The 25,727-nt window shown below is 42.5% G+C and overlaps 2 protein-coding genes across 2 annotated transcripts in view; one reads left to right on the top strand and one right to left on the bottom strand.

Annotated features, from left to right (window-relative positions):
- The window catches only part of LOC126565832 (uncharacterized), a 52,983-nt gene extending 28,696 nt beyond the window's left edge, over positions 1-24,287 (bottom strand). Inside the window, exons 1-2 of the mRNA XM_050223042.1 lie at positions 23,593-24,287; positions 6,567-7,305 (exon numbers count right to left, since the gene is read on the bottom strand). Coding sequence (XP_050078999.1) covers positions 6,567-7,305; positions 23,593-24,269 — 1,416 coding nt within the window. The 5' untranslated portion in view covers positions 24,270-24,287. The remainder of the gene's footprint in view (positions 1-6,566; positions 7,306-23,592) is intronic.
- On the top strand, positions 1,948-2,427 carry LOC126565538 (protamine-like). Its single transcript, XM_050222723.1, has one exon. The coding sequence runs from the start codon at positions 1,948-1,950 to the stop codon at positions 2,425-2,427; it is 480 nt and encodes a 159-aa protein (XP_050078680.1).
- Positions 24,288-25,727: the final 1,440 nt, after the last annotated feature.

The raw sequence follows: 25,727 nt of genomic DNA, 5'->3' as shown, positions 1-25,727 counted from the left end.
GTTTGAAGGGTTTTACTAATGCTTCCTTTCCCCTCTTTATTTCTAAGAAACATTACTACTCAATGTATACTTTTTATTGACTTAACGACGCCCATCAGGTCATGGTGGCCATCGAATTGCTTACTAAACTTGATGATACCATGTCTGGATGGGATTTAAACCTCTGTCTTGTAGTGTGAAGATTGCCGCTGACGCCAGTCTATTAAAGAGTCTATGAGCAGAGAGCAGTCGTGATAGCTTTAAGCTTAATGTCATGTAGTTAGAAAGGATAGAAATTGTGTTGTAGAAAAGTATACACAGTATCAATTCTTTCGTTGTAGGGAATATAATAATATATCAACTGTTCAAACCATTTGGTTGCTTTTTGACTCTAAATTTAATGTATTAAGAATTAATTTAGCGTCTCTAACGCATTCGGAGAATGTTCCACATATATATTATCATTCAGGGACCAACTGTGTATTTTTAATATGGAACCGAACTGAATAAAATGTATCATTTAAAATTTATTTTAATCCAAACGCCATACAAAAGCCTTTTTTGTCACGCGCACCTAGGATTTTTAGTGAAAATAGAGTACAAGTGAATTTAAAATTTGAATTGAAATCCTTTGAATTGGAGTAAAATTTAGAAAATTTTACTAAACAACTAACCTCACTTAGAACCAGAAGGTTTACAAATGCTTTCTTTGAAAAAGGACAAATATTAAGTAGCACTTTTTTACGTCATCTCAAGCTACTCCATCGTAATGTTTTTTAAGGACGTAAGGACTCAAGAGAATCTTAATTACTCTTTGTCCGATATAATCTAAAATATAAATTAAATAATAAGTAGTTGATCGATTAGCTACCATTAACTCATTACATTATACAAAATAAAATATTTATTCATTACGCTGTTTGCCAATCCCTGTATAGTACAGATTCTATGAGATTCATTCAATCTACTGCACATCATCCTTGCTCAGTTATCCGACCATCGCACATGACAAATGGACTTTACGGGCGCGCGCGTATGCCAAAGAGTCGCAAACTGTGCGCTTTACTACTCCCAAGAACCACTACCACCCCTCGGTGTCTATGCAATGGTGATGAACCATAAATTACTAATCGCCAATCCATTGGCAACGGTTGTGCCGGTATGGATCATAACTCTGCAGAGCTTATGGCACGGCTTCCAAGTAATGAGCGATGAAGCACACGGTGTAGCGCAGGATAGATAAACCTCACGTTGGTGGACCAAGAACCCTTGGTCTTGGTTGACATCTTGCCGATGATTTCATCCATCCGTCCATCCCATGCATAGCTACACTCAACTACAGCTCTGGATAACGGTTTCGCCGTATGCGCAACTATCCATTCCAAGGATCATTCGTCATAAAACCGGTGAAACAATTCTCTCGCCATTCCGGTACTCGGTGTGTATGTGTAAGCAACGAATAAATTATTTAAATTTATTTTACAGAAACCTGTGCACACTGGCAACACGTGAGCGCTGCACATCTGTGATTAATCTTGGTTGAAATTGGAAGTGGTAGTTGTTGGGTGTCTGCAAATGGGGTCCGTTTATAAACCGTATTTGAGCGAGTTAAATGCCACTGGGATCGCCAAATCGAATTGCTTTCGTCCAAAAACCCGACCCCAAAATCTTCATCATCGGAAACCATTTACAACTGGATTAGATTAGATTTATTCCACGTCGGTGTAACATGCAACATGTACAGCATCATCGAGGTGCGGAATTCAATCCAAAGCTCGTGCATTTTTTAACTGAGCATACATTTTAAATCGTCCGACACTCGCCATTTCGCACAGGTCCTTTTACCGAATCCAAGCAATCCACCTTTTGCGGGGATGATGCTTCGAATCCTTCTTGCCTGGTCTGTCAGCTCAGGCAACCCATCACAGCAACCATCGTCTTCGAGAATAGCCACACAGCAAGCAGTAAATGTCTTGCATGTGTTCCTCCAGCGTCCAGTATTTTAGAGATTTTATTTTGTTAAGTAATCGTGTTCGAAATTATTTCCACACCGCCAACGCCGCAAGCCACACTACAATGGATAAACCAACCAAGGAAGAAACGGCGCACAAATCGGACAATCGATCAACACCACTGGGTCGCACCGGTAAGATGATGTGTCGACCGGGAAAACAGACGCGCAATCCGTATTTGAACTTTTTGCGCGACTATCGACGCAATAATTGTCACCTGTCGGCGGTGGACGTTGTACGCCACGGTGCGGAAGAGTGGCGTCGGATGACGGACGAACAGAAGCTACCGTACGTGAAGATTGCGTTCTACACACCGTTGAAACGTCGTCGATGCCCGACCTGTTCCGGGATGCCTGCACGGATGAAGCGGTCCGCTATGCGTGCGGTCGCTCGCAGGAAAGCGATGAACCGAGTTCGTGTTAAGAAGGAACAATAAGGCGAAGGGTATGGAGCCAAATTGAACCGAACCGAACCTGGGCAAAGGCACATATATTTGGTACATGGATTTTTGAACACCGTTTACACGAAGCGTAAACCACCCCTACCATGTTGTCAGCACGGCAGGCACGTGGAGTCAAATTTGCCCAGGCCCAAAATATAACCGGATCGTGGAGTCGTTGCAGTAAACGTTGGAGACACTTGCTGGAATGTAAAAATAAACTCTTTGAATGGGAAGGCTTCGTTTTCTCATCCACTCTTAGCTCTTGGCGAAAGACCATGTCCTACGACAGCGTAAGCGGTCGTAAGGGGTGCGCTCTGTATGTAACCCTTTTGCCATCAGCTCCTGGTTTGCAAACATTAGTAAGTGAACCTGCAATTTCCACCCCAAAAAGCAAAAACACACTTCTTTTGTGAATGGGTTAGGGTTGTTTGTGGTTCATTCTTTATACAAAACAGAGCTTTTATTGTTATATCTACGGTTGTACTGTTGCATGGTTGGTCTGTCTGGTACCATGAATGGTGGAACTTCATTGAAGAAGAAACAAACCCGAACGACTGTGGATGGCTGCCTGGCACAGTAGCTTTTATCACGAAACCTCATCCCGCTTTTACACAAAAAAACACACACACACACACACACAAAATAGACTTGGAGGAAGTGGAAATGGTCTCCGTACATACGTATGGACGATCCGTTCCAAATATACCCTCACGATGATAAAACCCGAAGACGAGGCATACAATTTTCTTTTTAATAAATATTTCATGAATGGTTTCCGTTGTTTACGTTTCCCGAAAGCCGGAGCCGAACCGGACCAACGTTTTTGGGGGTGTCGAACACCGAAGCGCCAAACGGCATCCAATTCCATTGACCTCCGGGCCTCTGACTGACAAAGGTTCCCGGGGAGAATGGTTGGTTTTCAGTTTTCGTTGAAGATTACGTCAAAATTTCTTACCTCTGGCAACCATGGAAACCCATGGGTAACCATGGACTGCCCCATACGCCATTACAGCTTGAGTGGAGGAGATGAACGCTTGGAAGGCGGCTCTCTTTCTCTGTCACTCGACGGGGTCTCATCTTTATTTCATGCAATGATTTCTTTATATTCCACTGCCAAAGAAGGAGCTCGAGCGTGTGGAGAATGTACAAATTCTTTCAATTCTTTCCTGCGAATCCCGGGATGGGCAAATGGCGCGTACTCGCGTCATAAAATACCTGTAACAACCGGGTAAGGAATCCTTGCCGTCTTTGCCCGGTGTGCACTCGAGGTTAAAATGATTCTTGTGTCCTTCGCAAAGCATCCTCAAGGAACTGCTGGAATATGATGAGAAAGCCCCCCATTCCCTTGATCCGTGAATGTAGCCGAGGGTGTGTGTGCTGTCGATAAATTTTACATGCGGACAAACCAACCGACCCGAGCGCGTTCGGTTATCCATAATTTACAATCAAATTAGAGCTATCCAGGCTTTCCTTTTTCGGGGTGGTTTCCTTCAATGAACGATTCCCACACCCCCGTGACGTGAAGTACCGGATGCATGAACCATGGATAATGGTTGATTTTCCGCATCGGAAGGCAGGATGTACTACACAATCCAGTGCGATCGTTGGTAACCTTAACGTGTACCGCCTTCGCATGACGCGTGGCCTCGTGCTCAGTGATTCCTTTGGAATTTTGGAGGTTGGAAATTTCCATTACCTTCAGATGGTCGAACGCCCGAATGTCCGTAACCTTGGCGAAGGAGAATGACGGTGGGATATTTTGAGCCAGAAATATACTTTTCGTTTTCTTCCACTAATGGTTGAATACGTTGGATGCTGTCGGGATATCTGCTTTCAATGCCAAGGAATGCCACCCGCACTCGAAGGATTCACCTAGTCGCCCATACGCACAGGTGGTGCAATGGAGCTTGCTTATAGGGCCGTTTTGAAGGTTAGGGATGTAGTGTACAGTGGGGCCAATATTATGAAAAAATTGTTGGGGATTTTTTTTTCAAAACTTTTATACGTAGTGGTGTAAACTTTAATAAACAGCTGATCGAGGTTCTTATAGTAAAAGTATTTTCACATAAAATATCTACTTTAGCAGAAAAAGTAAAAAACATTTACTAAGTGAAGAGAAAAATTGTGAAGCAAAAGTAAAATAGTTCTCCATTAAATGAGCTTGAAAAATCTTTTTTTGTGTTTCGGACCAAGGTATAAATCGGATGAGAAATTATTAGCGAATTATTAATAATACAATAATCAATGACTGACTGTCAAAGCGCATTTACTTGCGTCCTTAAGCTGTACTTGTTGGATAATACGAAGTAAAAACAAAATTACGGTAAATGATCTTAACTAATTCCTGGTAATTTTAGCTTACCTACAAAAAATTCATGAATTTAGAAGTGTTTTTTTATTACTTTTTCTAAGCATTTTTAAGAATTTTTGTTGTTAAATAAGACATTCATGTTCAATAAGACATGTTTTGAAGAACAAATTGAACTATGAATTCCTGTCTATAAAAACTTAGAAATTCACTCCACAACCTTTTGAAGATTCTTCTTCAAGGAACCATCTCACCTCAGCTTCAACTTGCTTTTCTGTTACTCAGAAAAAGATATGAAATGTTTAAAAAACAGTACCGAATTATTCTTTATACAACAATCAATGAACGATTGCCAACAAGCAGTTTTCAGTACTCAAATTGTACTTCGTGGATCATTTGAAATAAAAACCAAATTCATAAATTTGGTTCATAAATTTTACAGATTTTCACAGAGAGATTTTAACTTTGTCTGTTTATATTTAATAATTAAATAAATTAGACCAACTTGGAAAAAAGTTTAATAACATAAGACAAGTTATTCAATAGAATTATTTTACATAAAACAAGCGTTGAGGGATTTACGTAGCTGTATAAGACTCGATTTTTTGTTTTTTGGAATAGGTCAATTCCTGCCTACACAAACATAAAAATTCACTCCACAATCAGCAATATTGAAGATCATCCTTCAAGGATGCCTTACTCACCTTAGCCCCACTATACCCTATCGAATCCGCAACACGAGCGGTGGCATGTTAGTTGATTGAATTTCTTTTTAATTAAGTTTCCTGAACTTGGCTGGCAACACCAACAGCATTAATATCAAATGCTTCTTGTTAGCTGTTGATACCCGGTGACCATCTTCATCTCCCAAGCAACCAAACACACACATACACATGCACCATGAACTTTCTTGCTCTGAAATGGACTCCGGAATGTCTGACCGGAATGCTCACCCCACACCCACTAGCATCCAGGGCTTGAGACAAAGTTTTTAGATTAAAAAGCATCATCCTCCTCGTTGGACTTGCAAACTGCAAACAAACAAACCAATCTAAGGCCAAACACATAGCCCAAAGTCAAAGGACAGATGAGGGGGAAGGATCAATAATGAGTTTGAACTGTTTGCCTACTTTGATGAGCAACTTTCGCTAAAAAACTACAAACGCTACTACCGAACGTCAAACGATTTTCGTCGTCGTGGTCAACTCTGTCTCAGCTAAGAAGCAACAGACAGACGTACCTAACCCAACAAACTCGCTCCAAATATTTACAGCGATGAGCTAATCGTTTTGCACTCGTCGCGAAACAGATCCTCCCGGGAGGAATTCCGACCGTGTGTGTATTAGAAATCCTCGTTATTTCTACTAAACGACTTCCAGACGCGTCTACGGCGCGAACGACTGGCATTAGAAGAGCTGGTCAAAATTTTTGGCGCCACCGTTCCGAAAAGATTTATCCGAAACGAAACCTACCCGAGACGCAATCTTGTCATCTTGCAGATCTTCAAAGGCCCCACCGTACTGTGGGGGGATGCTGTCAAAGAGGAAATGATACTTTGGAAGTTGGAAAGGATTTATGTTTATCGTTACGCCACACCACGTTTCCTTGCGCGGCCGGGCGAAGAGAGAATGTACACACTCAACGCCTAACCGTAAGTTCCTCCGTTCGATGGAAAGTCGTAAAACTTGTCCCCGCACTCGTAAAGCACTTGCTCGGGAAATAATCATTTTACGAGGTATGTGTTTGAAGTGGTCGCCGCTAATATTTCATGCTTAAAATGCCCCACTCTTACCTAAGCTCAGGTTGGGTTGTGTGGATGACTTACCACTTGTTTGGCCGGATCAATCCTATCGCTGTGGAGACGCTTGCTGTGCGACTGAAGTTGCTGCTGCTGTGGCACGGATAGCTGTGGCCTGGTGCCGATGCTGTTATACCGATTGTTGCCGTTCCTGCGTGGATTCGAATGCATTGCGTACGCTTTCTGATAGTACGAACTGTAACTGGTGTCTGCCTCGGATGCAGCCCCATCGCTCGATTCGTCGGAATCATCGCTCAACGATTCAATGCTTCGGGCAGTGGTAGTAGACGTAGTTGTTGTGGTAGTCGTCGTTGTAGTACTTGGAGCACGCGTACTCGTAGACATTGCGCCGCCAGATGGAGCATCATTTTGCACGCTGTCATCCGTCTCGTCGTCGTAGAGATAGTCGAGGTCATCATCGGGCCGTGCTGCTGGCGCTGCTTTCGATTTCGAAACACTCTTGGTCGCTTCGGCAGAACTTCTTTGATTTCTTTTGCCCGTTGGTAGCGCTTTCGTTTGAGGACTTCGCGCCTGGTGCAGTTCCTTGTAATAGGGAGAGCTACTTTTGTAGTTATTCAACAGCTCCTCGAAGTAGTTCTTGCTGCGAGGGTTGACGAACTGCTGTGCTGTCTTTGTGGTGCGATCTGAAGCACCTTTCGAACCCGCATCAACGGTCAGCGCGTTTGAGGTCAACGAGTGGAAGGCAGATGCCGATCGCTTCCTGTTGATGGCTACCTGGCGATCCTGCACCTCGCGGTTACCTCCACTGGAACGAAATTATCGAGACAAAGATGAACGAAATTATGATTAATTGACGACCATCGCTAGGGCACTTTCTGCTGCTCTTTCTTTCGAATGTGTAAAATGTATTTATAATCAGCTACAATTATAACTCCCCCGAACGACACTTCCGTGCCCACATTTGTGTCCACACAAAAAAAAAAGGAGGGAATTCTTCAAACCGTGGTGCATCTTGCCTCCAAACTAGCACTTGAAGGCCATCGACGAAGACGACGACGAGTAGCATCTTCGGGCAACACCACTTCAACCCTACCTACCTTACGCCACAATACGGTAGAATTGTTTACATTAATGGAATGTTTTTTGTTTTTTTTTTACTACATGATCATTTATTTTTTGAACCGATCAACGCAACAGCAGTGATCGCGACGGAACAGTGAGTGAGGAGGAACTAAAAAACGGGGGAAAACCCATTTCTTCTCACCGTACAGGCAAGGGATGGATGCCATGGGGGGAGACGGAATTTTGAAATGGTTTACATTGTCTGGCGCTTTGGAATGCAAACAATCGACAAGTTCCGTTCCGTGGTCGAGCGGAACATGCGGGAATCTTCCACCGGCATCATGCACCACTTTGTTTCCTTTTGGGAGGGTTTTTTTTTGTCTGATTTATCGGTTTCCCTTCATACCTCCAGTTGCACTTGCCCTTATTCGTATTCCTCTTTTGGTGCGGACGGTGCTTTTTTCTTAAGGGAGAAGAAGTGTTGAGATTAATGCGAGGAAGCGTCAAATTGGGATCACCTTTTTCTTTAATAGCCAATAATCGTTTGAGATAATTTGAGTTAGAAAGAATTTGACATCTTCTTAGAGGGAATTTATTGCTTCTGGGATGAATCAGTCTGTAGTTCGTCAGGAATTTTTCTTCAAATCATCGTTACACAGACACTTTTACTATAAAGGAACGTTTAAAGGATTTAATTCACTAGAGATTTCTGTTTTAAGTCCAACAAAAAACTTGAGCAATGCTTCTGATCTAGTTACCATTTAAACAGCATTTAAACAGCTCAGAAGCTTAAGCGTTTGAACACATTCGAAAGCTATGAATTTCAATCATAATCGTCTGTTTTCACCATGTCGTTTCGAAAAAAAATGTGTTAATCAAACTTACATTTAAATTTGCTTAAAGAGCAGTGAAGCAGCGGTAAAGATCCATAACATTTAATTGTGAAGTAAAAAGTGCAAAATCACATTAATATTCTAATACATATTTGAATTCTATTAGCATAAGATACTAATATGATATGAAGGGTTAGGAATAGGTACCAAATGCCAAGTGATCCGTGGCGGATTTCGGGGATATCTTCTGAAGTTTTTGACTAGCTTAACTTTATTTACACACAGAATAACAGCAAGGAGGCAGAAAAACCCTGCAATAATTGCTCCCGAACCTTGTAAGTGGCTTACACTTTACCATCGGGACTATATTTCTTCAAAAAATCTGACTTCATAGTCTGATACTCCCAAAAATCAATTATTGGCGATTTTTTATGACTTTAGCATGAAAATTATAGCATTGTAGTGTTTTCATTTCAAGGACACCGTTGTAACGAGCTGACAAAGAAGCGCAAAATCATTCAAAACAAATGATTTTTCTGATATCGGCAACAAAAATTTACTCATAATAAAAACTGGCTTAATTCATCATAGACCCGACTGTCAGGGAACATTTTAAGTAAATCCTATATAACATTTTGTTAAGTCTTTCCTTTAGCGTAAGCCAAAGTAACTAGACGGTTGATTGATTCATTTGTGTACAGCTACACGTCAATTCAAAATATATTGCAAATATTTAATAAAGTCGTCAAAAGTTGCCAATAATCCCATAAAGTAGAACCAAAAACACCCTGACACTAAGTTCTTCCAAAATCCCAACGTAATCCCGGGATTTGTAGAGAGGCAAATTCGTGTTAAGAGATTAAAGCTGAAGCATGGTCAAACGTAGCTAACCAGCACAGCACATAACCGTCGGAGTAAATCGATACGGATTATGTTTGTGTTTGCTTCCGTTCTTTTTGCTATCTAAAAATATTTGACTCGATTCGCGTATGTATGCTCCATTCGATTCCTTTTTTTTCAATTGGGAGTTGAATCTATAAAAATCGAATTCTATTTTTATTCAGTTGCATTAAACAAAGCAATTGCATCAGCTTATTTCTGCGTGCGTGACGACGTTAGTTTAAGTTCCCATTTTGTTTTTGAAAGTCACAAGTCTGCAAACAAAAACACATTTCGACAGCACTCAGCGATCAGGGTTTATTGATGAGATGGGTGGGTTAAAAAAAAAGCACCTCATACACATTAGCCCACCCCAAAAACACGCTTAGTGAAAGGAGGTACTCCCGTGAAGGAAGGAACGTGTTCTGCAACTTCCAAAGCATTTCCTTATCCAAACAAGCACTGGCTGGATGGGGACGGGCGTCAGCAGCAGCAGTCGGGTGCTGGTGGAAAGACATACCGAAATGCATTCGCATGTGTGTGTATGTGTGTGGAAATGCGGGAAAGCCTGTGAGTGAAAATCCATGTTTGCGCCATGCTGGTTGGAAAATGAAATACCAAACCAAATGTGTTTGAGATCATTCGCACGCGATCATCTGCCAGATAAAAGGACTCATTGAACCTCGTCGCGGAAACTCGCGCGTGTGTGTGTGTGTGAAAATAGCAGGAATTGTCTGTTGTTATTTAAATTACCAATTTCCATCGGTTAGAAAAAGGGATGCTCGGATTGTCGGAAAATCGCGGGGTCGTGGGGAGTTATTTTCCCATGCCATCCCTGGCCGTAGGCACATTTGCTGTTGGCCTGCGAATACCACACACAGGCGAGTCCTGTTTGTTACTATTTACGCTAACAGAATGGCCTAATTAACGTTCACTTTGGTCGGCGATGTTCCACGACGTTTTGCACCGTTTGCTTTGATCTTGAGCGCTTCTGCAGCGGGGAAATGCACATTCATCACAAACCGTCACATCGCCGAATGCCAAAAATGCGTCAGCCTCTTCTCCACCTTACCAATCTGTGGCACACCACACACGTGATTAACGACTTGCAAATGGATTTACAGTGAGGAAGAGAAATTGGGGTGTTTCGGGATTTTAAAATTCCACCCTATTGGATCTCGCATGCATATGCTTATGGAGATCGGGAGAGCATTCCACATTAGCATTAGTGAGCATCGCATCGCGAGTGGATTAAATGCTTGTTCCCGCTGTAGCTTAGTAAACGTTTGGAGGTAATTAATAACTGGACGCTCAAACAGGATAATAAAATTTTAACGCTTTCCCGTCCAATTCCAATCCATTTGCATGGAAATTGTGGTTTATACATATTTTTTTTATCATAAACATCTCTTATTTGCCATTTTGTTCACACGCCTGCACGTAACTCAATCCATACTGCTTGGGGGCGCATTAAAAATAATAGAGCAAAGATAAAAATCGGCACTAAAACCCTCGCCTCGGTACTCGTCCGTTGCTGTGTTTTAATCTTTCATCATCCATCAGTGTGAGTGTGTGTGTCTGTGTGAGTGCATTTTTTATGTTCATAAATAAAATGAGCCTTTTTTTTGGTGTGTTTGCATACCATCGCATCCATTCGCCAAATGTTTCTCGCCCCCATTGGATGCCGTTGCAAAAGTAGCTCAAAGTATCAGTTTACGTTTTTTTTTTTTTTTTATTTGTACAAGTCCACTAAGCGCCCGAGACGTCGTTAAGTGTAATTTGTTTATATGGGCAAAGGAAGCGTTAGAAAATATGTCAGCAAGGCTCGTAAAATTTAAACACTCGGTGCTCGGTGTCCCCGCCCCGAGAGTCTATTCGTTGGGCGATCATCATCGGGAGCGTAAATCAGATAGACACGAGCGCGGAAACGCATATTTAGATCATTCGTTTGCAACCCACAACAACCATACGCACAATAGAAATGCAAATTATGGACCGAGGCAGTTAGAGAGCGGGAGCGAAAGAGAGCTGATTAAAAGATAGCTCTAGAATGGAAGCAATATAAAATTAGAACCCAAAACCCACACTGCCACACGGGTGAAAAACGGATGCAGAACAGTCAATTGGGAAATTTGAGAACTTATCTTTAAATATCAAATTACCCCAGCACCGAGACAAACGGCGCGACGTGACGCATCGTCGAACCGACGTCGAACGGAAGATGTTTTCGATGTAGCAAAAAAAACTGGACTAGAACAAGAATGTGGATCTCCGAGAAGAAAAAAAAACCCGATAAACGATTCTCCGGTTTACTGGTGGTGGTCCCCGATAACTGGCAGCCGGCTGGCAGCTAGCATTAAAGCGCAGTCAATCCGTGCTTGCTTTTCCACCATTGGACTCCTTGGTCTGTGGTTTGAATTTATTCCGATTCCACGCACTCCCTTTTTTCCTCTATCTGGTACAAGGACAAAGGACAAACAAAAGCGAATCACTTCAATTCTTGGTCGTGAATTCGATCTCCCATTTTCCTTTTTTATGTGGTGTTCCGCGGCATCTAGCGCGATCCATAATAGCGGACAGATAATCCATTCCACAATGCAGATGGTGCTGTGTTTTTTGGAGGTTTTATTTCTTTATTCTTCAGCACTCTCTCAATTCATAGTTTGCTTGCAAACGAACGTCGCACAGAACTCGGGAAAGACCATTAATATCCGAACTCCTGTCCCTTGCTAGCGGTTTGCCATTTGTCTTTTTTTTTCTGCACTGGTGTATTACTAGAGTTTTTTTTTTTTTTTGCAAACGCAAGGGAAACGGTATTCTAATGTATGGAAATTTTTATCCAGCACCACCATCACGGAGTAAAACAAAAGTCTCAACAGAAAAAAAAGACACGAACGACATGCGCGCGAAAAACATTAATGGGATGAGCCATTTATCGCTCTGTATGCGAATGGCGGGAACCAAAAAATAGATTTTATGAATATGGAACTATGATTGTGTTTGTGTGTGTGTGTGTGTGTGTTGCCGCCATAAATCTGGCAGTTCCGAAAATTATTCCACCCTCGAATCCTATTATTGAGCGCTCAACACTAATCAATCACCAGATGAAATGAGGTTCTGGCCTACATTTAGGCGCAACGGTTCATGCTTCCACAGCAAAAATTAAGCACGCAAAAATGCGATTAAAGTCAAGTCGCGTTCGATGTTTGGATGATTGGGCGGAGTCCATTCTCCAAAGACCATCACTACCACCACTGCGACAGGACACTTGAAGACGGGATCATGGATTTGGGCGGTATTTTCCCTGCGGCGGAGCTAGGGATATTGCAAAACTTTCATTAAAATCAGGTCATGCCGATCAGTCGCATTAATGGTCACCACCAACGGTTCCTGTGCCCTACGGTGACTTATTTATTCACCTGGATTCGATAAGCACACGAAACGCGTTAATCTTAGGACACGCTGGTTTCGTTCAACGGTGGGACAAAGTTAAACCTGCCAATTTCATGCTTAAATCTCACGCACTTAATGGAAGCCATGCGATACACGGATCGGAGAATGTAAATGTGATTTAATGGTGTTTTGCAAAGAAAAAAAAAAAAAGAACGGGAATCACCCTTCGGGAGAGTTGTCGATCACTATCCTTCCATGTTGCATCCGACAAATTGACCAGATTTGCCGCTGGAAACGGAAAGTGCGTGCAAAATTTGCATCACACAAGATCAACCCCAAAGATATCTAGCACGCACACACACACATGCACACCGGACGTAACTGACTTTTAAAACTTCAAGCTCTGGATGTTGGATAAGGCTCCCATTAAACACTTGCCGTGCCTTATCTGTAGCGAATCTGTGTGTATTTCATCCCTCTCTCCTTCGAAGCTTCCGTTCGGGCGTGTCTTTATCTGGAGCAAACAGAGATAAGACATGCGGCCGTCCGCAAGAAAGATTCGCTGCGATTAATCTCAATCTGAGTTCTGAAGCCGTTGCCCTTGCTCTTAACTTGGGGAGGGATGAAAGGGCGAGGCCTAAGTTTTTAATAAAGCAATAAACTAATTTTAAGCACATTAGTCACGGTGTGTGTGTTTGTTTTACGCTGCGGATGATGGTGGTGCGTGATGGTGATCGTTGCATCTCATGGGGATGTGGAATATCGCTCCAAGAACGGTCGGCTTTGTGTGTCATTTGAAGCTGACCATCGAGGGAATATATGCTTCAGTGGTCAGCAACTTTAGTACGTAGTTTTTTTTTTAAGTTAAAGATGAAACAAACAATGGATAAACAGCTATTTAACGAGGCCCAGTAGTTATCGTGTGTACTACTTTCTTTCAAAGCATGTTCTGAAATACGAGATAAGAAAACGAGCGATCTGGAGCATCCGATCAGCTAAGTACACGCATACCTTGTGTATTTAACTTCAGGTTGATGTCAGTGGTTTATTTGACTCTTATTTTACACGAGGAACTCTAGTATGTTCTACGTGCGGAAGAAATTTTATACCGGGTCTGTCATCCGAAAGACCATTACTGCTCTACCACAACACAAAATATGATAAATTAAAAGGTGGATCATTATGCGTGGCATTCAAGAGTGATAGAAATAGACTACTTTTTTAGTTATTCTAACTGCAGGCTAGAGTCCTAGAGACGGAGCTTGAAGATGTCTGCATTGACAATTTCTGCAGAGTATTTTTTAAATGTCATTACTGTAAGGTAGGAAGGTATACTACTTACTTATCAGGCATTAAAACCGCTTCACGATTTTAGGAAGGTATGCTCAATATCGCCCATAGCCTGGGCCCGTCTTCTGTCAATAAAATAGCTCATTTATTTATTTGATAGACACCCAAAAATGGCGGACGCATAAAAAACCATTAGTCCATCGTAGCTTTTACTAATCTGTCCATGTGGACGTCCCAAAATGACTTTACTAACAGACTGAATTGTCATTCTGTACGTATGAGTTTCGTCATTATTGGGATTCAAAAGATTCTATGTAGTTCCAGCTGCGAGTAGCGAAGCTGCCGAATGGTTTTCAGACTGCAGGACTAGGGTTCAAGTAGCATCTGGACAGTTCCCCCAAAGTGAGGGTTAACTATCAAACTACATGGTATATGACCAAGTTTACTAAGCCATTTGATAGCCGGCGTAACCTAAAAGTTCCTCCAAGAAGAAGTTCATCATCCTAAATCCCTAATTTTTCCAGGGTGTTTGGTATTGGTTCACCCAATATTTTTTTAAATCCCTAAAGATCTGGTAGACTTGTTTTTCTGTCAAGCACATATAAGAGAATGACTTCAAACTTTGAAGAAGATCCTAGATCAAATGAGATAACTTAATTGAAAAAAACAAGATGTTCATGCTCTAAAATCGACAATAAGCTGAGAGCGAGCAGCTGATGGCACTGATAAAATTAGAGAGCTTTTGTCAAAAAATTATCAACATTATTTGCATAATTTTCCAACCACAACAAAGGGTTTTCTGTTGCTTTTCATGTTTTAATATGACTTCCTCAAACGAGTTGTCTAATAAAATAAAAACTCGTGCATCCCCTTTACTATCGATCATCAGCTCTCTACACTGGGCACTACTAGTTGCCCACCACCGATCCTGTCCAGCTCCTGTTTACATCAACCTGGTGTGGGGTGCTTTTGACGCGGACATACGGTAAAAACCGCCGGTAAGCGCCCAACCTAAACCCTAAACGATCCACGGTGTGGAAAACCAGAAACCCTAACCAGGGATCATGTAAAAAGGCACACATTAAACCAGGGCTATTAATATTAATTACCAGACTTCCCCACGAACACACACACAGGGATACATAGCGCACTGAAGCGTTCCGGAATGTCGCGATGCGTTTCGTGTTCGTTTGCCTCGGGTCGTCCAGCAGGATGGGATGGTGAAACTTTTTTTGTACAGCACAAACAATGTGAATGGCGTAGAAAAAAGTGCACCAGTTTGGAAACTTTTTCTTTGCTATGTCATCTCCCCCCCCAACACTGTCCTACTGTTAGTGCAGATAGCAGTGCAGCGGCAGTAGATAAGAGCAGATAATTAATCCAATTTACTAACATTGCTTTGCCGTACTCATATTATGCCTTCATTCCAACAGAGGGCCTCATGTGTGAGGTTGGTGAAGAGTAGCATTTTAGGTTAGTTTATTTTCTCCGACTAGCGCCTCTCTCTCGGCAGAACCTTATTAGCACACACGTTGGATGGAAATGCATTTTTTTTTAATTCTCCGATTTTGTATCATTTACTCAACATTCCAGAGTGCCCGGAATGCACTTGACTGGGTGTTGGGTCCCATGTGTGGCATGTGCTTTAAAAAGCCTTTGAATCTGCAATGGCGTTTTTCTCCACTCCCGTAGCATTCCGATCGCTTCAGAAGTTGCAATTGGGATGACAGAAAAGAGAACAAAGTGTCCAATTTTTTTCCTTTGCTATCTGGCTCCACCGAACCGACCGTTTGTTGCGGCTTAATTCAAATTAATTGCCTTCATCATGGGTACGCATGCCCAGGAGGAAGGCAAAAATGTGTCTCATCACGAATTATCGCCGTCGATGAACCGTGGTTCAAGTGGCGCATTAAATCACACGCGCCTGATGGCTAACATGAGTGAGAGTGGTGTGTTAATTTCACCCTCTCAGAGTGTGTCTTTTTTTTTTTTTTTGGTTTTCGGTTCGATTCAGCTCTGTTCAATTCAATTTTTCGCTTCTACTAACCCCCCTTCAATAACTAAGACAACGGCGTGTCCGAGATCAAGCGAAAAAACACGGACCCAACAACTCATCTGACACTAAAATGAAATTAATTGATCGTTACCGTGGGATCATCAAGCTTCCCAAGACGGACCAAACGAACGGCACAAAAACGGTTTCATAAATTTCTATAATGCCATTCGGATTAGCTCATGTCATGTAGGATGTAATGTCTAAATATAACTAACCTCTCCACTCAGCGCTAGATATTCATCCTTAGACATTGGTGTGTTTGGTGGTTCTTGAAGATTCAGTTTGGTGGTTTCCTCTACTAATGTCACTGTTCGCTAGTACGTAAGCGGTTTTGGCAGATGACAACAATTTAACCCAATTTCTAAGGACGCAGCGATGACATCAGAGGTAACCACCGAAGGGTGGTGCATATTAATCTGCTTAATAAGCCGTATGACTTAAGGGTTGTATATCCCTGCCAAAACTATTAACACCGACCATTTATCGGGATGTTTTGTTAGGAGGATCTTTGGCTCTTTTTGACTCCTTCTTGTGGCACGAATAATATCCTAAGAAAAAAAAGTAATCCTACAAATTATAATTGGATTTAAACGAAAGGAACAAAACCACACCAAAAAAAAAAACCCATGCCCGAAATCATTGACCTCTTTTATACTCTTCCCAGCGGCAACGCATCGCGATGAGTCATTTTTCTCTCGATCGATCGCATGATAAGCTTTCAACAGCATCCCCGAAAAAGGAGTATTGATCGCCACGGTTCTTTTTTTGCTTGTTTCAAAGTGAAGAGTATAAAAGTATTTTAAAAATAAGAATGCATTTAAAGGAAAATGGGTAATAGGGCATGAGTTTGCAAAATGCACGGCGAGATAATTCCTTTTTCTTCCCGCTTTTTTTTTTGTTTTGTTTTTCGGACCGTGATTAATGAGCTGCTGCGTCAGGCGTACAATTGGCGTGCTTTCGATGGTGCGATGGAATGATCCAACGAACTCATAAACTCATCAACCGATCGCCCACACCGCGCGCCAATTTGCGCAATCCAACAATATAAAAAAAAGGGCAATCAGATAAAAATGCGAGAACGATGGATTGATTAATATCTCAATTGGAACAGTGCATCACAGGTTCATGCAATCGTTTGTTTTTGGTTTTGTACTTGATCTCCATCACCAACCCGGCAAAGGTTAAATCAAGCTCTATCGAGCTACAGCCGCACCCGATTTAGTCCTTTCCAATTTTGCTTCGCTAAACTTACGTCACACAATTTTTGTTTATTCTGTAATTTATTTACAACGGAATGTGAATTGCTCAATCCGTGCGCGCGATTGAAACATTTTGCGATAGTCAAATTTGTCTTACAAGCTGGTTCCGACAGCCGACAAATGCACCTGTTCGCGCTTGGGTCTTGCTTCGCGGACCGGATCATATCAACCCGTCGCCGTCTGCAACGCTTGTCTACCGTTTAAACCAGCTTGACGGCCAGCACAAGGGAGCGCATGGGGCAACTTTCTGTGCGCGTCGCAGTTTAGCAGCAATATGTTGCACTGGTCGGGTCACGGGGAAAAAAAAGGTTTGCTACAGAGTGCAAAAAGTGTGCTCATTGTAGATGAGTTTGAGCTTCCTCTGACTTCGATAGCTACTTAGAATATGTATTTCTGTAGCCCTTTCTTTGCCGTAGGAAGTGAAGAGAAACGTCAGCTGGTAATGTAACCGAGCATTTATTCATGAGCCAACGGAAGAGTTTCGTTTTTGTGCGCCACAATCGCTGGTTGGTAAATTATTCCACGCCACGAGTCCACAGGTTATCTAGCAGAATTGATCGTTTGTTTACTTTTGATTCTTTATCATCTTTTTGTTTTATTTCGATGGAACGTCCTGGACGTATTGCTGATTCTTTATTCTATTCTTTCTATTGCGATTGATTTTGTTCTTGTATTGTTTGATTTTGCCTTGTTAGATACGTTTTCAGATCTTTTAAGGATGATTTAGGGCGTCAGAGGGAGTACCAGAGATCGAATCCCAACTGCACCGTGTCACCGAGCGCAGGACCGATTATCTAACTATTAATAAAACCGGTAATGGCTGACCAGATCTTCCGAGGCTGTAAAACCAAAGGAGAAGACGAAGGATCGTTTACATGAGGCGAGACGTGTTTGATGATTTTAATGATTTTTTTCTGCCTGGTTTGTCTATTCGAACTAGTTGACAAAATTAGTCCCTAGTGTATGTAAAGTTATCTTCTAGCTAAATTATCTATTATTAATGTATTAAAAGTAAAAAAAATTGTGACTGTTTGTCTGACGTCCCATTAGTGGAATTTACAAAATAAAATGACTGCATTTTGGGTTTCATCATCATCTTCTCTACTTGGCTTAGCGGTTTTGCTTGGCCATGTGATGGCTTATGACATTTTTTAAGCCACGTGGTTGTCCCATCCGGATCGTCCCTACCCAGTGAGGACTGACTATCCAACTACGTGGTTATCGGCAAGTCTAGTAAACCATTCGATGACCGGCGTGATTTAGAAGGACGTTAAGCCAAAAGGAAGTTTGGATAGTCATCACTCACTGCGAGGAAATGCTTTCAATTGGACTAGAACCTCAGTCCTGTCGTGTGACGTCGCTGTCGCCTCTAAATCTACGCCAATTTCAGGTGCAAAAATACTCAAATTCAAATCTGAACTGTGAAAGTTTGACTACTTACTAATGGAATTATTTAATTTTATTGTAAAACGAGTAAATCGTTGACGTTATTATTGTTAAAACCATCGAGTAAAATTGCGTTGATATTTGAACTCAAATAAATAAGAATTTCATTTTGGAGTAAGTTGATGAAATAGGACTGAGTCGAGGGAAATATGTTTTGAAAGTTTTGCTCGCAAAAGAATCAGTTTAGCCCTGTTTACTTCCCGACTGTACTTCTTCCCGAAGAACTTCCAGACTGTATTTTGTTTACCCTTAAAGCCCTTATCCCACGATGGAAAATGCTGTCATTGGTTTCGCCATCAATCCTTCAAAACGGGTTTGACAGAGGGATGCCGGTATGAAAATCGGAATTCAGTATGGACAATTTTAATTCGGTTTAGGGTGGCAAATATCTGTCAAATGCAATACGAGGCGTTGTTTTTGTTCCAGATTGATGGCAAATAGCAATAGAAAGCATGTAATTTGTGTTTTGTGATTTTTTGAGCACGCATAACCACGACAATTTATTTTTCTGTTAAAATTTTGAAACTGGAATACGAAACATGACAATTGTGTTATCATACGTGCGAAAGACATTTTTCTGTCAAAAGTTCATATTGACAGATGAAATCCATAATCAGCCGACAGAACTTCTACTGAGTAGCCCCTTAAAAGTGCAAGAAATGGTATGCATTTGGAATCAGTTTAATTAGGAAAAAATTGTGTTCTTATATTCCGAGAGCAACAAGAAAAACAAGAACTAAGTTTAAATGTCCATAAACACGTTGTTTATGATTTAGATTTTTAACGTTTACTCTTAAAGTGTAGTAAATTACAGCAGAATGATTATACATTTAAAAGATTCATTTTTTAAACCGGAATTTGTGTTCATTTTTATATTTTTTCTCAACTCTTCTTGAACTGATTTTGTACAAATTTTTCCAGGCCAATTCCCTTTGTTTTTTCTTGCCTTGTCCCGGGTATGCTCGGTTGAAATTTGTGCTCCTGTTTGAAACGGAAATTTTGAACCACATCAAACGCACGTATTTTTCGCTCTGTGTAAAGGTATCTTAACGATCCCGATAGCTGCTGCCCCGGAACGGGTTATACCCCCTTTAGCCCTCTCACTTTAGGGCGTTTTGTCCGCAAGGGCAGCATTTGCCGTCGCTAATTACTCTGCTAATATGATTTACTGATGGGCTTTTCCTTTCACTAACCACCAAACAAACCGGTACCGGGGTTGTGCATTGCCGTTTTCTATCATTTCCCTCCTAACTGCTGACCCATCCATTCATTCGTGATCTTACAATTACACCCGAGACACATAACTCTATTTCTCGTGTGTTGTTGCGGTGCTGTGGTCGCCATCCGTAACGGTTCGCTTTTTTTTTTGCGTGCGAAAAAGTAACTTGTCTGCATGACCATCTCACATCTTTTCAAGCGGGGTTTTAAAAGCCATCTCTCTGAGCCTGGGTTAATAATGTGCAAAATGAGATTTTAGTTAATCGAGTGTATCGTACCGTGGGTGAGCTTGCATGCCACCCGAAACAAAAACGCTGAGGAATTACTTAAGAAAAAAAAACAAATTTGCTTCAACAAATTGCATTCCCTTACGCATTTTCACGTGCACAAAGGTGGTGTAGTTTGCATGGGTTGCGCCCTTCACACATTCGTACACAGCGAACAATTTCACAATGGTTTGCAGATCGAACCACCGCAGCCCCATGCGTCACAGCAGCAGCTTAGCGTTGCGTTCCCGTCACACGGTTTGCTGACTTTAATGATGACACTTTCTTTGCACAGCTGCCACCACAAGACACGCGGGACGATTTCAAACATTTTTGCTGCTTCCACCGATTGAGATCTGTGGACCGGACCGGGGCCACTCTCAGCAGGGATGCATCTCACCGGTCGATGCTGATCGTAAAAAAATATTAACCATATTCGTAGCCGCCGCACTGTACGCCATTCGATTGCTTCTGGTTCCGAGCGCGTTTCACAGCGGCGGACGGTTGGGTCAATATTTAACGAAAATTATGCATGCAAAATTGCTAATTGTATGCCATCATAACGCGCATCGCCATGCGTTTTGAAGCATCCCCAAGACACAATCGTCCCGAAACGATTGGTTTCGCGGCACGAAACGACGAAACAAAGCAAACACACACAAAAAGGACAAAAATGAACTGCCGCAGATCAAACAGGCGGCAGGAACTGTGGGCTAAAGCGAAGAAGGTCCAACCATTCGAAGCCTCATTCCTTATGCAAGCGAAACGCGATCGTGAAGCGTGATTTGCACACGGCCACCTTACACGGTGCCTTGCATACGAAACAGGGAAGCTAAAGGGGGGAAAGTCCCTGTTTTAGGTGGCTGACGATCGATCCTTTTGCGTTCGAGATCGTGTGAAGGTGACTTATGTGGCTTTCTTGCGCTCCATTAAGATAGGGAGAGAACTGCTGTCCACCCTTCATCGTGCACGCGCACGCACAATTGCCTGTGAAGAAAGATACAAAAAAAAAAAACCATTCCCCATTCAGCTGTCAACTGCGATCGCTAGTCGCGATCGATCTTTTTAAACTCCCTTGATGACTCAATTTACCTCCACACACATCTTCAGCGCTGCGCATGAGTTATCATCACCCGCGGGAAAATAACACACATATTCGCACCCTTAAGCCGAGTCATGGCGCTGGAACGCACTGGCAACAACATCGCAATGGATGTAAGTGATTCATGGAACCGGCGTGTCTGGTCAGGGTTCTCTTTGAAAGTCCCCTTTTTCATACAAAACAGTGCTGAATTTCGCTCCCTTCAATGGAGCTCTTATCAGCGGGTCTCGCCACCAGAGTAAAAGAAGGTCATCTCTGGTTTGTGTGCGTGTGTGTGTGTGTGTGCGAGCGCGCGGAATCTTTCTATCACGGATCGGCACCTTTAAGGTCGATCTATGCCGATGGGTGAATAATTTCTGTAGAATGAATCTAATACGACGATCGCAAGACATCTTGTATGCTTTATTTTGTTATTAAAAATTTCCAATGATTTTCGGACTGATGGTAGTGGCTGCAGGTTAATCATGAGCAAAAGTTGATTGCCTTATTCGCAACTAAACGACATTTGCCTTGTCGCTCGATGTTTACCTTTGGTAACTAGTAATCATTGAGTAAATAGTGCTTTTCACTATGAACGCTATAATTATTGATTGATAGTGCAGATTGCAGATTATAGAACTGATTGGTCAAGATCTTCCAAGACAGACTAGTTAAGAGGGTAACAACGATTCGCTGATCGATTGAACTTAATAAGAATACCATCTGTATTATCTAGCTGATCAGAAACTGATGGATTGGAGTTAGTAATGAGCTTATTAATAGCTGGAAATGATTAATTCTGCTCTCTGGAAGCCATAGCAGTTTCTTAGCTGTGCTTAGGGTTACAATGACGGATCTTTTTAATTATTTGCAATATCGGTACTCAACTCTGAGACTTAGATTCTAAAGGAAACGATCGAAAACCTCTTAAATCTGTTCCAGATGAAGATTCTCTAAAGGATTTGTAACCTCGTAAGGATTTACATCCTCTAAAATGTGCAACGTACTAGAATCCCTAAGCACTGCTGGGCTGGTCATGTCATGAGAATTGTACCAGACAATCGAGTACGTAAAGTCCTTTTAAATCCTCTACGTTTACAAAGGTTGTGCTCTCAAATTTCACATGCCAGGTGAAGATGGATAGAAAACACTCAGTATCCTTTGCTCGCCTGTCTCCTATTCAACTTGGCGCTAGAGAAGGCCATCCGTGACTAGGAGGTGGAGACTTCGAGAACCATCTTCTATAAGTCAACTCAGATCCTGACATACGCTGATGATATAGACATCATTGGTCTGCAGCTTTCCCAGGTAGCAGAGGCCTACCAAAGGATCGAGCAGGCGGCAGAAAACCTCGGTTTGCAGATTAACGAGACAAAGACCAAATTGATGGTGGCACCATCAGCAGCCCTACTAAGAAATCCGGAACTACGTGGGGGTGATGTACTGATAGGTGATCGCAATTTTGAAATCGTCCAAAACTTCACCTATCTCGGGTCAAAAGTCAGCACCGAAAACAGCATACAGACAGAGTAGTGCGCTAGGATGCTGACGGCCAGCCGGTCATTCTACAGCCAGCTGAGGAAACATCTCTCCTCAAAAAACCTGTCGAGATGGTCGAAGCTGGGACTGTATCGTAGCTTCATAGTCCCAGTACTCACATACGCCTCTGAGACATGCCGTGTTCGAGAAGAAGATGCTCAGAAGGATTGTTGGCACCGTATGTGTGGAAGGACAATGGAGGAGCCGCTACAACGAAGAGTTATACAATCTTTATGACGACCTCACAGTCGTGCAGCGAATTAGGCTCGCCAGGCTCCGATGGGCTGGCCATATTATACGCATGGCACCGGACAACCCAACTCAGAAAGTCCTTTTAGGCCGTCCACACTGATTGAGGAGGTAAGATGGCGTGGAATCATCCGTCATCGTGAGCGGTTCGGATTCTGTCCTCTTCTGTACCCTCTGACAACTCTTCTGCTTCCTCCTTTTCTTTCCTCAACTTGATGAGATTTGATACGTGGTTTTGACGCATCTAGGAACGCGACGGTGGTACCTCACGAGCACAGGACTGTCACCCAGAATGGTCGTGATTGCACTGTTTACTGCTGTTTTATGCAATTTCTTAAGAAACGTTGGCAGGTGTTGGAAACCTCATGAACTTTTGCGTTCAGCCTATCAAGCGGAGCTCGTCAATTTTTGTTTCTCTCAAATATCGTTTGAATTCATCAATCAATCTGAAGTAGGCTAAACTTTCACATTGCTTAAGAGCTACCAATATATTTCAAGGTCAATTCTCTTCTATTACCTACCTCAAACTATCCCACACATCGTTGAAATTTTTTTTCTCGTACAGCGTCCTCCGCTCGAAGGGATGTGAAGCCGTACGGTGTACCGCATCTTGCCGGGTTAGCTCCATCAAGCTGACTTTCTCATCCGAAGCATCCGATGCACCTGATTTCCGGTCCTGTTTGTCGAGATGCTGCACATGATGATGCTGATGATGATGCGGATTGTGATGATGACTGTGATGGTTGGTGTGATGGTTGTTGTGATGACGCGATTTTTGCTCCTGCTGTTCCGACCCGGTCACGGTATGTGCCAGGTCCGGGTCTAGGGCCACCATCGTCGCTTCGCCAGCATTTGGCACCGGTTTGATTGGCCGATGTTTCAGGTAGTGTTGCTCGTGCCGTACGTGATGCATACGGTACCGGCCGGCATGGCCACCGGTCGGCTCCTCCCACCGCATTAAGCTGCTCGGCACCGGCCGGCTGGTGGTGGTTGAAACGGGCCACGGCTTTACCCACCCGGCCAATCGGCCACCGCTAACGTCTCGCAACCACTCGTCACTGTCCTCGTAATTAATGTCACTGTCACCGGTGGCCAGCGCATCGACGAAGCCGACACACATTTTCACTTTCAAAAATAAATGCAAAAGCAGCATGAAACGGAATGCCGCACTTTTCGTAATGGCCATGGATGATTTCATGATTAACCTCAGCTCAGATTACACACTAGAAACACGCTCGCGCACACAAAGAGCCGCACTAAGAACCGATATACACACACACACGCACTCGGGCAAACTACTTCTTGCCTCTTTTCTTTTACTTGTGCTTGAGATTTAATTTCTATTTTCAATTTTTACCTTCCTTTTTGTCGCGCACAGAGGAGAACTTATGCTTATGCTTAAAAGCACCGTCGTAACCGGCACTTTTCACATGTAGTGAACACACTAACAGCACGATATACACTTGTCACTCAAACGCTGAAGAGCCCACCTTGTCTTCGGCTCTGTCAATCATCGATCATCGTTGTGTAAAATGATCCGGTTGCTGGAACAACAACAACAACAAAAAAATGCCGACTGATCACGCACACGCATAAACACAAGCACGTCCAACACGGGGGGAAAACCCATATGGTGTTAACGGATTAAAGGGAGAGGAAAAAATCCAACGCGCAACATAGAACAAACCACATCAACATCCGGTCGATCGCGGCCGCGTTCCGATTTCCGAGGTTTAGTTTTCCAATTCCAACGATCTTTCAATTGCTCTCGTTACGCATTTCACTGAAGGCGCTTCTTTCTTACCCTCCAACAGGATGATGGAAGAGTTGGGGGAAGTAAAAAGAAAAAAAAATCCTATCCTCACAAGACCCAGATTTCGGAATTCATTCGAATGAATGATAACGATCTTTACCTCACTTTCGAACGGGGCGCGAACTGACATAAAGCAATCAGCCTTTATTTTTCTTAAATCATTTTACATTCACTTGTTTGCTTGCAAAGAAAAGGATATAAACAACAAGTTTTTAATTATTGTACTTTTTTTTAATTTTATCTGCTTAAGAGACTGTTTTTATTTTTCATAAAATCACCCTTTCTGGGCCATCTTTTAGCACAGGTATCTTGCGATACCTTTTGCACTCATTGCTTTTTTGTATGCAACCAGCAATGAAAACAATATCCATTACCTGCTTTTGCCTTGAAGGCGAAGATTAAAATTATCTGTTGTGAAAATTATGAAAAATCCACTCAAAAACAAAAAAGCAAAACAAGCATAAAACATAAAAACAAACAAACCGATGAATAATGCAACGCGCGCAACGCAACGGCGCATTTCTCGCCGTTAACGATCGTGATTATTTATAAAATCGTTCACCCAATCTACCGATCCCGGGGGGAGGGGGGGGGGGGGGGGTTGGAGGATTCAGTAAAGAAGCTACCAAGAAAATAGCAAGAGAGAGAGAATGACGCGGGAAAAGAAGGTAGACCGAAAGGGGGAAAATAAAATATATTGGGGAGATCCTTGAAACATCGTGCCGAACCGTGCCCGAGTAAAGGGACGCAGGAACCGAGGGTGAGCGAGGTGTGGATCGTGTCGATTTAATAAAAATGTTTTAAAAAAACCATACACGAGGTGTCCAACATGGTATGAAAGGA

This window comes from Anopheles maculipalpis, chromosome 3RL (genome assembly GCF_943734695.1).
Source record: "Anopheles maculipalpis chromosome 3RL, idAnoMacuDA_375_x, whole genome shotgun sequence".
Lineage (NCBI taxonomy): Eukaryota > Metazoa > Arthropoda > Insecta > Diptera > Culicidae > Anopheles > Anopheles maculipalpis.
The sequence above is the reverse complement of the archived record's forward strand: the minus strand, read 5'-3'. Positions and strand labels throughout refer to the sequence as shown.

Excerpts from the sequence above, each read along its gene's own strand:
- LOC126565538 (XM_050222723.1), top strand. The coding sequence starts at position 1,948 with ATGTCTTGCATGTGTTCCTCCAGCGTCCAGTATTTTAGAGATTTTATT.